Source organism: Pipistrellus kuhlii, unplaced genomic scaffold (genome assembly GCF_014108245.1).
Source record: "Pipistrellus kuhlii isolate mPipKuh1 unplaced genomic scaffold, mPipKuh1.p scaffold_m20_p_3, whole genome shotgun sequence".
Classification (NCBI taxonomy): Eukaryota; Metazoa; Chordata; class Mammalia; order Chiroptera; family Vespertilionidae; genus Pipistrellus; species Pipistrellus kuhlii.
In genome coordinates, this window is record NW_023425529.1 from 23,480,131 (window position 1) to 23,498,918 (window position 18,788).

Consider the following 18,788-nt stretch of genomic DNA (forward strand, 5'->3'; position numbering starts at 1 on the left):
ACGCAGGCTGCTCCTTTGTTATCCCTTCTCTCCATCCGGTTCTGGCATCTTCTTCCTGTTCACATAAAGCCTGGGGAAAATCAACAAACGCTGGTTCGGAGCAGAAATCCAATCTGGGAATGGGGCACCAGTTCCCCATTCTGGCACACACTCAAACAAATGGCTCTCTTTGAGCTTCCCTCTTCACTGACCTTTACCTGGAGAAGTGAGCAAGTGTGGAACCACTCTCTTCCTCACTAGGCTGATGACTCAGGGTTCTCAAACACCCCTTTCCTTCCACCCCACCTGTAAATATATACTAAGGTTTAGTAAGAGAAATAATGCTTGGTGTACCATGTCCAGTTGCACCATCTCCCAACAAGCCTTAAAGGGTTGTCTGAGCAACAGTTGTTTCTTAAAATAGAGGATACCTGTTGTTTCTTGACTGTAATCTTGAGTCTTGGTAGCCAGCTCCAGAGAAACAAAGGAAGTTCCTCTCAACATGCTGATATAGACGCTTCCTCGTCTAGAGCAATTGTCCTCTCCTATTCGTCCACTTCAGTCCTCCAGCTGCTGCTTTTACAGCAAAGATCTTAGTTTTCTAGAACAGTTGTAAAGGTACTGCCTCCCTTACTGCCCTCAGTCATCAGGCCCTTTGTCTAGTGCTGTGTTATGTAAGCCCTAAAAAAATCTAGTCATTGCCCTACTGTACTCATTAGCACAACAGTTTTTCTCAGGGAGAATCTCTATTAGATACTCAAACACTTAGCTGGACAAAACAACAGATGGTACATAGGCCTATTCACATGTTTAAATGAGTCAAAAAGTATGTTAGGAGTAATAAAATAACAATAAATTTTAGCAGCATAACAGAATATATCATTCCAAAATGAGCTGGATCAAATCATTTTAAATACCCTTTGGGGATTTTTATGATCCATGAAAGAAAGCCATTTTATAGCTGTTGGTGTTTTTTTAATCTGAAATAGTATACTCAGATTGATCACTCATCTAACTCGCCAGACTTGCACCCAGATGACTTGTTTATTCTCAGTAACTAGGTTTGCCCCCAAATACCCTCAGGAACAACATTGGGGATGTTTTAAAAATATGCTCCATATTCTAAAGACAATGCAAATGAATGAAAACAAAAACAAAGAAAAGGAAAAAAAAAGAAAGAAGATGAAACTTGGCATACTTATTAATTTTTACCAGAGCAACCAATAGCCCCAATGTTTCAGTGGATTACAACAACAAAGATTTATTTCTCACTGAGGCAGCACATGGCTTGCAGACTTGCCTGGCTCCACCAGACCCCACACAGCAACGCTCAGCCCTGCTCCACATTGTCTTCTCATTCCAGGACAGAGGGAACAGCTCCCAGCCAGAGCATGCTGTTCTCAGAGCAGAAAGCAGAAGTACCAGAGGCCAAACCAATCCCTGATAGCACATTCAAAGCATCTGCACAGACAGATGCTTTATGCGTTTAATCCAGGGGTGTACATTTTATCCAGTCACACACCATTGGCCAGAGCAAATCACCTGAACAACTCCAGCAAGGCATGGAGAGGTAGACTCTACTGATAGGAAGGCACTGGAAGTCACCTAACAAAGAATGGGGATGTGTAGTCCTTTTCAGAGAAGAAAGCATGGAGTTGGGAATAATAATTAAACCTAAAACAGTCTGAGCACAGGGGAAACATCCTAAGTATGAACACAAGACACTATTTTCAAGGTTTCTTGGAGATATAAATTGTAATATTGGAGATATAAATTATAATATAGAGATAAAGTTAAGTCAGTTACATACATTTATGGGCTCCTCTCGTATTTGTGTTGTAAAAGTGCATATAATCTCTATAGTATGAATTTTATTACTTTCTGAATGTATTCCCTTTTAATGGTTTTATATTTAAAGTTGTTATAAAATGGCTTATTGTCAAATATATATTGCAAAATAACTATTGATTGTAAATTAGATTTCTGCAGGCTTGGCCCATGTAATGCTTTTTAGATGCAAAATTTAACAGGAATATAGTGCTACATAGCTGAAAGACCAAATCAATATTCTGAGAATAAACTAGTCATAGGAAACATTATGCTTGCGAAGACTATAAAATGTATAACGTTTAGGGAAACATTAAATCAATCACAACTACTGAGAAACAAGAGTTGTAAGGGCTAAAGAAATATACGTTTTTCACTCCTTTCCACACTATTGAAATCTTAAAATTAATAATTCCGTATCAAGTATTGGATTTCAGCCTTTATGTGTCCCAGGGTTATAAGCAAACCTGGAGTCACATTCTAAAATCTACCTGTGTTTGAAAACTGGCCTACTGAGCCCCTCGCATTGCCTCACAGAACATAGCAACAAACACAGGAAGTGGGATGGGGAGGTCCTGGTGTGACCTAAAAATCACTCATCTTATTGTGTGGCTCAGTTTTCTTCTGCTCCCAGATGCTGTTATCCCTCTTCACTCACAGGAAGTACACATGTGGGTAAAAATTTAGGGCAGCCCTTCAGATGTGGGATATCGTGCTGCTGAGAATTAAAATTAGGAACTATACGGGAGGGAGCTGTGTGGCGAGAAGGGCTGGGATGCTGTGATTACTGTGTTCTGCCCTGCTGGTAGACTGATGAAATGGGAACTATCTGTTCTTTTCCTGTAGCTCCAGCAAGCCACTCACCATGAGACCAGAAGCAGCTTTGCGAATGAGAAATGGAGAAAAACTGTAATTTCTGAGAAAAAAAAATCTCCATTTCATGCTAGCAGAGATTTGTAACTATCTTGGATCTCTCTTGGGTCCACCATGATCCCCTTAACTTAGGCGAAATATTTCATGATATCCTAAAACAAATGTGCTTAGTCACCTGTGTTACAATTCCTTCTCTTCTTGTTTGCTGCCTCTTGTACCTAACACTCAAAACCGTTAATGGACTGTATTTTTTGCATTACTTACAGCCTACATGGCATGTGCAAACTAGTATCAAATTGAATCATCCTCAGATCTTGCAGACAGTGGGATAAACAGGTCTCTGGCCTTTTGAGATTTACCTCACAGTTTGTGAACAATCACAATGCCTGCATCTTAAAAGCACAATTTTTCAACATCCAATCTTTTTTAAAATGTACTTTTATTGATTTCAGAGAGGAAAGGAAAAGGAGAGAGAGATAGAAACATCAATGATGTTAAGAGAGAATCAATGATCGGCTGCTCTTGCATGTTCCCTAATGGGATCAGGCATGCAATCGGGGCATGTGGTCTGACCATGGAATTGAACTGTGACCTCCTGATCTATAGGTCAATGCTCACCCACTGAGCCTCACAGGTAAAGCTCAACATCAACTCTTATCTGATACTTTTCAGTCCACTGACCTTAACTTTTTTTTTTTTTAACTTGGCATAAGCAATACTGCCTCTCCAGGTGACAACATATTTTGAAAAGGATTTTTTTAATGCTCCAGGGGAGTGGCCAGCTGTTTTTTACACTCTTATAAACAGAGGCAATGGGTAAAACCACACCCTGAGGGGTCTACTGCTTCCTATTGTGAAAGTGACTGACATGGAACAGTTTGACCCTCCATCCAAAACTGTAATGTCAGCTTTCTCTGCAGTTGTTTAAATTTAAAGGGCGTGTTAATTTCTCTTGCCAGTAAAAGTGATGGTGCCTCTCATATCATCTTCAAAACTCTATAACACATGTGTCAAACACAAGGCCCGCGGGCCAAATCCGTCCCGCCAGGCCTTGCAATGTGGCCCGCACCGTGCTGTCATCACTGCACTCCTTTGCGTTTCCATCACAATGACAGTTTATGACTGTTCAGTAAACCATTTGGCCTGCGATTTAGGCTGGATTTTAGATTTTGGCCCCTTCTCTGATTGAGTTTGACACCCCTACTCTATAATATCAATTCTTCCATGTGTGAAAACCGACTCTTCATAAACTCGGGGGGAAAAGCCGAGGTGCTCAAACCAGATCTCACAAGGAGAGCATGCCATCTCACAGGGATGCAGAGTTTGAAGAGACATATTCTACTAGCAAAATAATCACAAGGGCATACACTGAGTTTCCTTCACTTTTATGTTTTTTTAGAACATAATCACATATTCGCTCTACAAATATCTCTGCTTTGTTTTACTTTGAGCAAGGAATCAAACTGATTTTTTCCTCCTTGAATGAGCTGCTCATGAGAGAAGCAAATGCATTTCAAATACAATAAGAATTAAGAGTATCCTATCTAATAAAAGAATAATATGCAAAATGACTGTCACTCCAACAGAAAGATGGCTGCCCCCATGTGGTCAAAGATGGGTGCCTCCATATGGACAGAAGATGGCCACCACAATATGGCCAGCAGGGAAGGGAAGTTGGGAGGGATCAGTCCAGCAGGGGAGGTCAGTTGTGGGCAATCAGGCCAGCAGGGAAGGGCAGTGAGGGGTGACCAGGCCTGCAGGGGAGGGTAGTTAGGGGCAATCAGGCTGTCATGGGAGCAGTTAGGGATCAATCAGGCTGGCAGGAGAATGGTTAGGGGGTGATCAGGCTGGCAGGCAGAAGCAGTTAGGGGAAATCAGGGAGGCAGAGCGGCAAGCAGTTGGGAGCCAGCAGTCCTGGAGAAGGTGCAGGCTGGGCTAAGGGACACACACCGCTGTGCACAAATTTCATGCACTGGGCCTCTAGTTATCAATAAGAATTATATAGTTCTGGCAGTTCTATGATCCCAAGCTAAATAAATAACTTTTCTTTAATTATTTTAGTAAAAAGTTGACTTCTATGCAGAATAACATTTTCTTTTAAGCACAGATATAACAATTGGGTGGTGATAGAGTTGTATTTATTTATTAGAACAAGTTGAAAATATCTTTAAATACAAGGAACTCAGTATTCAAAGTGAATAAAAATTCTGCCAAAGATTGATATAGAAATACTCTATCAATCAGCTACCTGTCTCACTGACACACAAGTAAACTATAAAATTGTAAATCACCAGAGTGCTCAAAATACGTGAACCTGAGAGGCAGACAGTTCTACATACAATGTTTGAAGTTTTACTTGTGCAAGCTTGCATGTTCAGCTTTCCAATTCACACTCAAGCTACACTCGTTTTCTTTGAGCCTCCAAAAAATGACATGATTCACTTATCATATTTCTGACAGTTCAAAATCTCACTAATGGGGTGGGCAGGCGAGCTTTTGTATTGTCTACTATTATTCTTAAATTCCCAGATGACATGATATTGTACATAAGATACCCTAAAGACTCCACCAAAAAAGCTATTAGATTTAATAAGTGAATTTGATATTGTAGCAGGACACAAAATTAATACCCAGAAACCCATGTCATTTTTATATACCAATAATGAATTCTCAGAAAGAGAACCTAAAATATAAAATTAAAAAATTACTGTTGCAACAAAAGAAAAATTAAGATACTTAAGATACTTAGGAATAAACTTAACCAAGGAGGTAAAAGTACCGGATGATGAAAAAAGAGGTAGAGAAATACATAAACAAATGGAAAAATACACCATGTTTATGGATTGGTAAAATTAACATCATTAAAATGTCCATGCTACCCAATGCAATCTATAGATTCAATGCAATTCCTATTCAATTACCAATGGCATATTTCACAGATGTATTAAAAATACTCCAAAAGTTTATATGGAACCAAAAAAGACCCCGAATAGCTCCAGCAATTTGAGAAAGAAGACAAAGTTAGAGGTATCACAATGCCAGATATCAAGTTATATTACAAAGCCATTATAGTCAAAATAGCCTGGTACTAGTACAACAACAGGCATATAGGTCAATGAAATAGAACAGATCAGATACCCCAGAAATCAACCCAAGCCATTATGTTCAATTAATATTTCTCAAAGTAGTCGAGAGCATATATGGAGTCTAGATAGTCTCTTCGAAGAATTGTGTTGGGAAAATTGGACTGATACATGCAAAAACAGACCACCGTCTTACACCAGACACAAAAATAAACTCAAATTTATAAAAAACTTAAATGTAAGATGTGAAATCATAAAAATCCTAGAAGAAACTATATGCAGCAAAATCTCAGACATTTTTCATAGCAATATGTTTAAAGATGCATCTCCAAGGGCAAAGGAAACTAAGAAGAAAATAAACAAACGGGACTGCATCAAAATAAAAGATTTCTGTACAGCAAAAGAAATCATCAGCAAAATGAAAAGGGAGCCCACTGTAAAAGAGAACATATTGGACAATGCTAAATTTGATAAAAGGTTATATCCAAGATATATAAGAAATTCATACAACTTAACAAAAGGAGGACAAACAATCCAATTTAAAAATGGGCAAAGGACCTAAAAAGAAACTTCTCCAAAGGTTATATACAGAAGGCCAAGATACAAATGAAAAACTCAAAGTCACTGATCATCAGAGAGATGCAAATTAAAATGACAATGAGGTATCACCTTATACCTGTCAGAATGGCTACCATTAACAAATCAACAAATGACATGTGCTGGCGAGGATGTGGAGAAAAATGTACCCTAGTACACTACTGGTGGGAATGCAGACTGGTGCAGCCTTTATAGAAAACAGTTTGGTATTTCCTCAAAAAATTAAATATGGAACTTCCATTTGAACCAGTGATCCCACTTCTAGGAATTTATCCTAAGAAACATAAAACACCAATCAGAAATAGTATATGCACCTCTATGTTCAAAGCAGTGCAATATACAATAGCTAAGATCTGGAAAAAACCCAAGTGCCCATCAGTAAATAAGTGGATAAAAAACTGTATCTCATTTACACCATAGAATACTATGCAGCACTAAAAAAGAAGGATCTCTTACCCTTTGAGAAAGCATGAAGGGACCTAGAGAGTATTATGCTAAGTGAAATAAGCCAGTCATAGAAAAGCAAGTATCACGTGATCTCACTCATATGTGGAATCTAATGAACAAAATAAACTGTTGTAAACATAGACCTAGAGACAGAGAAGCATGGAACACATTATCAAATCTCATAGAAAAGGCAGGAGTGGGTGGATAGATGAGTGGGAAGAGATCAACCAAAGAACTTGTATGCATATATGCATAACCCATGGACATGCGTGGTGATAATAGTGTGGCAAGGGCCTGGGACGGGGATTGGATGTGGGCTAGAAGGGGTCAATGCGGGTAAAAGGAGACATGAGTAACACTTTCAACAATAAAGATTTAAAATTAAAATCCACAAAAACATATCTTTAGCCTCTGAATATTTTCTTTAATGCTTTCCAGAAGTAAATAAGAAATTTTATTCCACTCAAAGTAGATATTTTCTTTGGAAAAGTACAAAAGATATTAAAAGATAAATTGGACTCATAACAATGACAAGGAAGCAAGACTTACCTAAAACAAATAAATAAGAAGATGTAGCCCTGACTGAGTGGCTCAGTTGGTTGAGAATAGTCCAGTACATCTGGGTTCGATTCCTGGTCAGGGCTCATACCTAGGCTGCAGGGCACGAATTGGAAGCAACTGATTGAAAATTATCTCACAATGATGTTCCTCTTTCTCACTCTCTCTCTCTAAAAGTTAATAAGGGCATATCCTTGGGTGAGGATTTAAAAAAATGAAGAGTCATTCAATTAATTTTTTCAACATAAATGTGTAGTAACAGAAAATGCAGAACAAATAGAAGTAATGTATTTATTAGAGTCTCTGTAACTTATGGACAGAGGTGCAAAATTAGGAATGCAGAATAAAATTCATCTATATGTTTTTGCTGCTATGCATTAATCCTTTTTTATTTTCAGTATTCCATTCTCACAATAATTTTCTTCTAGTTTCTTGAATGATAATTATTTTTCAGGAGAGGAGAAGACTAGAGACCAGTTAAGATTAAAAAAAAAAAAGTCAGGCAGAGAAGTTAGTATTTAAAGGAATCGGGATTTTTTTTTTAATCTATTTCTGTGTTTTAAAGCATGATATAAACTAAAATTTAAGCATATTAAAATTAGTTTCAAGGTAATAAAAAAGTCACATGGCAGACAAAGAATTCAAATATTTGTCACTGCTGCATTATATAGCAAAGTATTCTTAACTTTTTTTGTGTTCTGTGCCTTCTGAGTCTGTGGTGTGAGCAGAATACCAGGTAGTGACGGAAGCTGCCGGGGGATGCTGCAAGATACAAATGAATTCATGTTTTTTCACTGAATAGTTATACATTGTGCGTGCTAAGCCTAGTCAGATTCATTGGCTCAGTCTATGTTCTAGAATAGTTCTATACAGGAGGAGTTATTGCTTTATTTTACATTTAAAAATAAAACCTCAGTCTTTTTAAATAATTGGCCTAAGTTACATTTTTAAAATTTAAATTCTTTATTGTTGAAAGTCTCCTTATTCCCCTCATTGCTATCTCCCCAGCCACTCCCACTGCCCCAGCACATACCCTAACCCCCCTACTATCTGTGTCCATTGGTTATGCTTATATGCATACATACAAGTCCTTTAGTTGATCTCTTACTCCCCCCTCCCAGCTTCCCCTGCCTTCCCTCTGAGGTTTGACAGTCAGTTCGATGTTATTTTTTCCCCCTGATGTTACTTTTAAGTGGTAGGTCTGGGACTTGAGTACAGAAATTCCAGAAAACAAAATCCATGCTCTTGCCTTTATAGGATCTTCTTCCAAGTAATCAATATGGCAGTTTGGAGACATTATCTTTTTTATTTTTTAAATTATATTTTATTTAGTGCCATTTTATTTTATTGTTTACATTTTCATTGAATTTATCAGGGTGACATTGGTTAATAAGATTATGTAGGTCTCAGGTGTACAATTCTATAATACATCATCTGTATGTTGCATTGTGTGTTCACCACCACAAGTCAAAATAAATGAACAAACAAAATAGGAACAGACTCATAGATTCAGAGAACAGACTGACAGCTGTCAGAGTTTGGGGCTTAGGTGAAAAAGGCAAAGGGTTTAAGCAAAGGAAAAAAAGAACCTTATACACAGACAATAGTATTGTGATTCCTAGAGGGAAAGATGGGGTGGGGGGACATACAAGAGGATAAAGGGGTATTAATGATAATGAAAAAAGACATTATCTTTTGAAGGAAAACAGAAAAAGGTGGGGATTGATTGGTAAGTTGCAGTATAATACAGTCACATATAAATATTATTTCTAAAATTATTTATTCATATTTGAATACGTAAAAAAAAAAAATATGTTCTTAATTAAGAAGCCTGAAAGAAGAAAAAGTGCATTGTGAATTGAAATGAGAAAATGCAGGTCTCATTAATTCCTGACTTTGGGAATCTCATTAGCTATCAGTTGGACCTTGATGACTGTCAACAAATAAACAACATTTCTCCCACTCTGGGTTCTTAAACTGCCCCAAGCCAGTAAATACAGATTCCTCTGAAATACACTTGTTTTTGCTTCTGGAGGTGGTTAAAAAATCAGCTTTAGATACAAGAATTCTTTTTCTCTCTTTCCTTCAGGCTGCTAAAGGATGCACAGAATGAAGCTTATTTTAAAAGCTGGTATCAGAAGCTGTTGGCGGCTCTCCAATTCTGTGCAGGAAAAGCCTTGAGTGATGAGTTTTCCAAGGAGATGAAACTCATCGAAATTCTGGGAGGCATTGGGGGAAAAGTCAAGTCTGCCAGTGAACTTCAAAGACAGGTTTGTTGAGAGATCAATCTTCATGTAGTGAAGTATTTTTTTAATCTTTAGTTCAATTATGTTATAATTTCATTGTTTGAAAATTATACTTAGACATAAGACACAAATTAATTGTTTTTTGTTTGATTGATTTATTGATTGTTATTTTTTATAGAGAGAGAGAGGAAGAGAGAGAGAGATTCTTGTTTGTGCACTTACTGGAGGTCAAATCTTGGTGTATCAGGATGATGCTCTAACCAACTGAGCTATCTGGCCAAGACCTATAAATCAATTGCTTTAATCAAGGTATCTTTGTGTGTGTGTGTGTGTGTGTGTGTGTGTGTGGTTTTTTTCTTCTTTCATTTTACTATCCTAAAATTAATGGTAATGTCTGTCACCAGCAAATGGCTTTTTAATTTTTTTTTATTGATTGATTTTAGAGAGAGAGGAAAGGAGAAAGAGGGAAACATTGATTTGTTGTTCCACTTATTTATACACTCATTGATTAATTCTTGTATGTGTTCTGACCAGAGATCAAACCCACAACCTTGGAGTATCAGGACGATGCTCTAACCAACTGACATATTAAGTCAGGTCCAGGATGTGGCTTTTTTTTATCTCTATGGCCATGAAACATAGAAAGAGTACCCAATACGAAGAGGCCAACTTAAAGGCATTTTGTCTTCTCTTCTGACTGGCTTATTTCATTTAGCATAATCTCCAGGAGGTCATATATTACATGATCTCACTTATATGTGGAATCTAATGAACACAATAAACATAAATAAAATAGAACCAGAGACATGGAAACATGGAACAGACTGTCGAATCACAGAGGGAAGGGGAGATGGGGTAGGAAGAGATTAAACAAAGAATTTATAGGCATACCAGAGGCCTGGTGCATGAAATTCTTGCATAGGTAGGGTCCCAAGGCCTGGCCAGTGATCAGGGCTGATCAGGTTCTCCACCTCCAGGCTTTCCCACCTCCTTCTTCTCTCGCTCCCTCAGCGCCCCACAACCGTCACTGGTCACCCACCATGTTCTGTGCTGCCCACTGGTGATCAGCACACATCATAGCGAGCAATCAAACTTCTGGTCTCTTGATCGAATTCCCGAGGGGACAATTTGCATATTATCCTTTTATTTTATAGGATATGCATTGCCCATGAACACAGACAATAGGGTGGTGAAGGCCTGGGGTGGAGTGGAAACTGGGTGGTGGGGGTCAAGGGAGAAAAAGGGAAGACATCTGTAATACTATCAACAATAAAATTTTAAATAAATAAATAAATAAAGGCAATTTAACTAAAACAAGACCAAATGAAGCAACTTCCTTAAAATGGCAACACAACTTGGACTTGTGGGAAATTACATGAGGCAACATTTTAGGGTACCTTTGTCTAAGGTATTAAATCCAAATCTAGATCTTTCTAAAATTGCACCAATCAAGGTCACATTTTTAAAGACTTTTACCAAAATGAATACAATTATTTAAATGAGAAATCAATGGTGGTGTGGAATATAACACTTTACAGTAAGATCCATGATAGTCAAAATATTGTGCCTCTTTTAAAACTGATTATAATAATGGACTTGGCTGTTCTTTTTTTTAATCTAATGGAGAAACACTTGCTCATTTAATTATCTGCATCACCAGTCCCCTTCAGTGACATAGACCATAAAGTAGGTTCCCCTAAGTTCAGCATTCTAGATGCAGAGTGATAGTAATTGTAATGAGAACATCATTCAATAAAATTTAAGTAATAAAATTCATTGTAATAAGAACATCACTCAATAAAAATTAAGTACTTACTATAGACTAAGAGTTAAGGATAGAAAGATGACTTAAACACAAATCTCCTCCTCAAGGAAGATCATAGTTTCTCTCTACCCCTGGTTTAAACTCAATAAGAGTTTTCAACAAAATGATATGTAAATAATAATTGGTACAATGTCCCAGAATTTTTCCCCAGCCCAAGGTTTTTTGTGTTTGTTTGTTTGTTTGTTTGTTTTGCTGGAATTCACTAATTTGGTAGAATAACAGAAATTATGCAACTTTACCTACTTAGGAAATAATAGAAAATAACATGCATATGCATAGAATTTATTCTTATTAATAAATGGGAGACCTATAAATTCTGCTTACACAGAAGAGCCTTAAGGCACATAATATGATGAGCAATAAAAAAAATGATTCATCCATATTACTGCAGACTCATTAATTATTTTCTAGAGATAGACAAAAAAGTAAAAAGAAGTAAAATAAATTGTTATTAAAATTTATAAAATGTGTATATAGGTTTGGACATTATCATATTTTTAAATCCCTTGCATATTTAAGATGCACACTATAGTTGAATAATTCTGGTGTCTTTTTTGACCATTTGCATCATGTTCTAGAGTTATATTGACATTATTCTCTCAAATAAATGTTTTTTTTCCTCTTGTTTGGCCAATTTTGTGATAACATCTTTTCACATGAAAATAGGAGGAAAAGAGAGAGAGAAAGAAAGAAAGAAAGAAAGAGAGAGAGGTGGGAGAGAGGTGGGAGAAGCATTTATAATTTTTTCACTTTAAGTTACTGTTTGTTAGTATTTTATTTATTTATTTATTTATTTATTTATTTATTTATCTATCTATCTATCTATCTATCTTCACCCAAGGAAATTTTTTCATTGATTTTAGAGAGTGTGAAAGGGAGAGAAAGAGGGAGAGAGAACTATCAATGTGAGAAAAACACACTGATTGATTGTCTCCTGTACACACCCTGACCAAGGTACGTGGCCTTGACTGCAATCAACCCAGGACCCTTCAGCTAGGACTGTATGTTAGTTTTTTAAAAGCACTCATTAAGCCTAACTATATGAAATGATGATACTTCAATTAAATGAAGACAGCAGAGATTTCCTTCCACAATATACTTCCTGCAAATCTACTCATAGGTAAGACAACAGATGGCAGACAGAAAGAGTCCTTTGGTGGAACTTTGCCTCATTTCTCCACCTTGCTCTTCCAGGTTCTGGGAGCAGTAGATTCTATTATTTGCCAGTGAGCCAGGAGAAAGAGCTAAGAAACTCTTGAAAGTTAATTAAAAATAATTAATATGATATCCTCATTTTTAGAATTGTGCTTAAAACATTTTCCAAAGTAGCCTGAAAGAAACTTTCTTAATTTTGAATTATTGTTATTATTACTAGAGGCCCAGTGCACAGGGTAGGGAGGGTATCCCTCAGCCCAGCCTGTACCTTCTCCAATCTGGGACCACTCAAGGGATGTCTGACTGCCCCAGGACTGCTGGCTCACAACTGCTCCTCTACCTGCCTTCCTGATTGCCCCTAACCTCTCTGCCTGCCAACCTGATCACCCCCTAACCACAGCCATGCCAGTCTGATTGATGTCTAACTGCTCCCCTGCCAGCCTGTTTGCCCCCAACTTCCCTCCTCTGCCAGCCTGGTCACCTCTAACTGCCCTCCCCTGAAGGCTTGATCTCTCCCAACTGCCCTCCTTTGCAGGCCTGGTCACCCCTAACTGCCCTCCCTTGCAAGCCTGGTGCCACATAGGGGTAGGATATTTGACCACAAGGGGGCAGTCATATTGGGTGTTGGAGTGATGGTCAATCTGCATATTACTCTTTTATTAGATATGATAGAGGCCTGGTGCACAGGTGGGGACCAGCTGGCTTGCCATGAAGGGTGTCCCGGATCAGGGTGGGGGTTCCCTTGGGGTGTGGGGTGGCCTAGACAAGGTGCCTGTGGTGGTTTGCAGGCCCGCCATGCCCCCCAGCAACCCAAGCAGAGGAATTTATTTACCTTCTACAATTGAAACTTTGTAGGCTGGAGCAGAGCCAAGCCTCCTGCTTGCTCCGTGGCCATGGCCTGCAGCCAATTCTGTTGGGACTTATGTACCTTCTATAATTGAAACTTTGTAGCCTTAAGCAGAGGCCTGATGTGTGGAAAGCTTTGCTTCCTCCATTGCCTGGGAATCACAAGCCTGCTCTCTCTAGCTCCTTGGCTGCCACCATTTTTGTTTGGATTTTTTTACCTTCTATAATTAAAACTTTATAGCCTTGAGTGGAGGCCTAGGCCAGCAAGAGCAGGCAGGAAGCTTGGCTTCTTCCATTGCCTGGGAAACACAAGCCTCCCTCCTGCTCTCTGTGGCTGTAGCCATCTTGGTTAGGTTTATTTGCATACTAGCTCTGATTGACTGGTGAGTGTGACTGGTGGGCAAGGCTTGTAGGTGTAGCAGAATGATGGTTAATTTGCATATTACTCTTTTATTAGGTAGGATTTTGTTTTAAATTATTATTGTTTCTTCCCTCTTTTGGTCAGGGGTTACACAATTCTAAAAGTGTGATTTGTGGTGTCAGATCTTCCACAAGTACTATGGAAGAGCATTGTGGAAGGAGGTGAATCAAGTACCAGAAATATACTCATTGCCATTTAGTAAATTAGACAGATTGCTGTCTCTGATAATTATCAATTGTTGGCAAATTATAATTTTTTGTCATTATTGCTGGTAATATATGTGAACTTATTCTAAGATGTACTCTTATTATTAAGTGTAAATCTTGAGAGATACAAACTAAGATTTTAGAAAATGATCAAAAATGAATTGTATGAATAATTGCTTAAAGCTGGCCCTGGAAATTAGTGGGCTACAGGTCAAGTACAATCCATTATGTTTTGTTTGAACAGAATAGTACTTCCTTTTGGTTTTGCTTTTAATTGAATGTAAAGCCCTTTAAAAAAGACATGTACTCATTAATTCCCCACTTCCTATTGCCTTTAGCCTGCTGCTTTCTCAAATGTGGCTACATCACCTACCTGACCCTAAGCCATCCAAGTGTGCAACCTCTGAATTAAAGAGTTTATTTAATCAATACAAGACAATTATAACTTGAAGGAAAAGTTAAGTTCTTTACAGTTTCTAAAATGCTTTTCCTTACACTTTTTTACAGGATGTGCTGAAGAAAGAGATTGGCAGACTAGAAGAATTCTTTCAGTCTATACATACCTGTCACCTTCCTCTGAACCCTGCTGTCTATATAAAAGGGATTGATCACAAGGTAAGTTGAGTATTTTTGTTCTGTCTTGTTTAGTTCACTGTATGTTTTTGAAATGACGAATATAATTTATAAAATCTTATTGCAGTTATTTTTCCTTGGTGAGGAAATAAATATATTTCTCTCGGAATTGATTTCTCAATTTATTCAAAATGGTTGATTAGGTGACTCCATGCAGTCTGAGTTTAATTTCATGCTTATTTAGATTACGTGCATACCCATGTCTAGTACACTAATATATCATTAGCTACAACATCTCCATTTTGATTCAATTTAAAATTCATTGGTGCTCATGAGTCAGCGTACCATATAATGTATTTTGTGATTTTACCATTGCCTGGAAAGTCCTTCCTGGTGTTGTCACACTCACAAACCCTTCTCTTCACAAACCTCTGCTAGCCACCGTTCTCCTCTGTTATCGAAAAGCTTTATTATTCTCCTTATGAAAAGCCCAAGAGTAGAAGATACTAATAGAGAGGAGGATTGATAAGTGAGATTGATAAGTGAAGTAGTCAAACTATCATGCATGCACAATAAATGTTACTTAAGTTATAAGAAGATAATATATATATATATATATATATATATATATATATATATATATATATATCCAATAAATAGGGGTTGAAATAGACCATTATTAGTATCAATATAAACAGGTTTGCTAAAAGCTTGATACTCTCACCTTTATAACTTTGCTATTACAAAGACACCATGCAAACTTTCCTAATATGCTACATAAACATATTTTTAAAAATAACAAAATTAGGCATCAATTCCCTAGGTTGAGATATTTATATCTAATTGGACTGAAATCTAAATCGTTGCCAATTTTTTTTAAAATTGTGTAATTTGTTAATCATTAGCAGTGAATCTGATTAATTCTGAGATATGTGGAACTCAGCATTTCAAAGACATCATATGTTAAATTCAAAAGAACAATATAGATCACTGAATTCAGATGTTGTTTTTTTTGTTTATGCTTTCTGGGTTTGTTGTTATTAAGAAGTAGACAATTTTTTAATTAAAATTACATATGGTTAAAACTGGTTTGGCTCAGTAGATAGAGTGTCGGCCTGCAGACTGAAAGGTCCCAGTTTGGATTCCGGTTAAGGGCATGTACCTTGGTTGCAGGCACATCCTCAGTAGGGGGTGTGCAGGAGGCAGCTGATCGATGATTCTCTCTCATCAATGTTTCTAACCCTCTAACCCTTTCTCTTCCTCTGTAAAAAATCAATAAAATATATTTAAAAAATAATAAAATAAATAAAATTACATATGAGTTTTGGCTTATGCATTTGGGAATGTGGAGTGCTAGCTCTAACAGGTACCTGCTGTGAGTATCCAGGTAATCTGGCCAGACCTGGGGTCACCAGCCCTGGAGTCACTGTACCTAGTACTGTGACTGGTACCACCCCCCCCTGAAGCAACTTGCAACCACCAATACTTTCCCTGAGACTGGGAAGGGCTCCAAGTAGAGTCACTCCTTTGTCTCATTTGCTATGACCAGCTGTGCATTCAGCAATGAACGGGACAAATGTGCCAGGTGATGCTGTCTCCTACAGAGTATTTTAGTCTGTTCTTTGGTCTTGCTGAACAATAAAGGGGTCTGAAGGGACATGCGTCACATCTGGAGGTGCAATAAATGTGGTAAAGTTAACAGTCGGAACCCACATCTGATTAGCTATCAGAGGATCCATACTGGAAAAGAGTCTCTATAAGTATGGTAAGACCTTCAAACAGACCTGTCAGCCAATGCTTCATCTGAGAATCCACTGATAGAACAAGCTGTATGAATATAGGGAGTGTCATCCTTACTCCCATCTCATTAAATATCAGAGACTCCATGCTTAAGAAAAGCCTCATAAGTGTGATGAGTGTGTAAAAGCCTTCACTTCGAGCTCCCTACTCATTGGCTATCAGGAACCCATACTGGAGAACAACCTTCTGAATGTGATGAGTGTGGGAAGCCTCTACTCAAAGTAAAAGCCTTTTCCAACATCAGGCACTTCTCCAGTGAGAAACTTTACAGTTGAAATGAGGGGGGAAAGCTTTCTGTTCCAATGGAAACCTTATCAACCATTATAGAATCGACACTTGGAAGAAGCTTATGAGTTTAATGAACAGAGTAAGGCCTTCAGTGAGAATAAATATCTTATTTGGCATCAGAGCCTCCACACTGGAGAACAAGCCCATAAATGTAGGCAGTGTAGAAAAGCCTTCAATCAGAACTCTCAACTTGTCGACAATGAGCAAATTCATAGCAGAGAGAAAAAAAATTGAATGCACTCTGGCAAGGCATCCAGTCTGAATGAATGTCTTATTTTATGCCACAGAATTCACACAAGCACAAAGCCTTACCTTCATCCTCCCTTTGCCCTTTGTCTTTCTTCCATGGACTTGGGATGCCCAAGAATTGAATCAGTGATATTTGAAATCCATTGATCTAGACTCAATTCTGGCCTAACAGAAACTTTCAGGATTCAATACCATGACAGAAAGTCATGTTTTCTGATTGACTTATTTTTGCTGCAAGAATTCATTACATACCAAACAGCAACCCCATCTCCATTACTATAAAACTCAAACTGATTCAGCAAGCAAGGGTTTCTGTTTGCATTAGGATTAGGTAAAATTTATGTTGATAGGTCCTTTCCTCTCACCTTCTACTGATTTCAGGTTTCTCAGAAATAATGATATTTAAAACAGATCCTTCAGCATGAATTTTTAATAATTTTTTAAATATATTTTTATTGATTTCAGAGAGAAGGGGAGAGGGAGAGATAGAAACATCAATGATAAGAGAGAATCATTGATTGGCTGCCTCCTGCACATCCCCCACTGGGGATCAAGCCTGCAACCTAGGCATGTGCCCTAATGGCAATTGAACTGTGACCTCCTGTTTTGTAGGTTGATCCCCAATTACTGAGCCACACTGTCTGGGACCTTCAGCATGTATTGATGTCATATTTTAACTGAGTTAATAAATTGAACATATCAAGTTATTTTTCTTTCTTTAGTATTGATTGCACTTTTCAAATTCAACAGGAACTCTCTAATAGCCTTTTAACATTTAAACAATTGTGAGAATATACAAGGAGAATAAGCAATAATGAAAGCATAATGGAAAGTAGTCAATATAGTAAATTGAATATAGAAATGCAAAATGCAATTAAAAGAAATGAAAAAAGGAAGTATATGTTGTATTCTTACTTGTAATTGTAAGAAAATATCTATCTATATATAAAAGCCTAAGTGACCCAACAATGGGTTGACTGGTCACTACGATGTGCTCTGATCACCAGGGGGCAGGTACTTAATGCAAGAGCTGCCCCCTGGTGGTCAACACGCTCCCATAGCCAACTTCCCATGGCCGCCAACCCTGGCCCCGATGTTCCCGATAGCCCCAATCGGGTCAGCTGGCCAACTTCCTGCAGCCCAATTGGCTCGATCACCAGGCCAGGCCGAGGGACACCACCTGTGCACAAATTCATGCACCAGGCCTCTAGTTCATTAATAAAAATAGAAAAAGGATGCATTATTATTTTTTTTTTACCTACATAATTAGTGACTGGCACAGTAAAAGATATTTTATATCCATTAGCTCATATATCTATTGTAAATATGCTGAGGTAGGCATTGTTATCAACATTTTATAATGGGATACAAACAATTTAGTAACTTATCCAAAGTTTTACAGCTAATAAATCGTAGAGTCCAAATTTGAAGGCTATAGCTCTATATTCATTTTCTTAATATGCAGAGCAGATATAATTAAAAGGAAATAATTTTAAATAACAATTTTATCTTTTAGATATTAGCCAACTAGAATAAACAAAATACCTACAAACTATACTACTTCATTTATTTAAATCCTAACATAGCACCACTGTTTTGTTAGAGAGAAAAAAAAATGTAGTTGAAGATTTATGACCTGCCAAAAAGCTGGCTTTTCATTTTCCAAGTAAAGGCTTTGGTTGGTAAGACTAAAGATGCTTGTGTGTGTGTGTGTGTGTGTGTGTGTGTGTGTGTGTGTGTGTTTTTAATAAATAAGTTTCTTTGTTCCAAAGTGTAAAAATTATTTATATGTGTTCTATTTGTTCAAATAAATTC

The 18,788-nt window shown here is 37.6% G+C and overlaps 1 protein-coding gene across 1 annotated transcript in view; it reads left to right on the forward strand.

Annotated features, from left to right (window-relative positions):
* The window catches only part of PIK3C2G (phosphatidylinositol-4-phosphate 3-kinase catalytic subunit type 2 gamma), a 264,337-nt gene that overhangs the window by 150,068 nt on the left and 95,481 nt on the right, over positions 1 to 18,788 (forward strand). Inside the window, exons 19-20 of the mRNA XM_036458057.2 lie at positions 9,454 to 9,634; positions 14,571 to 14,678. Of these exons, the coding sequence (XP_036313950.1) occupies positions 9,454 to 9,634; positions 14,571 to 14,678 (289 nt within the window). The remainder of the gene's footprint in view (positions 1 to 9,453; positions 9,635 to 14,570; positions 14,679 to 18,788) is intronic.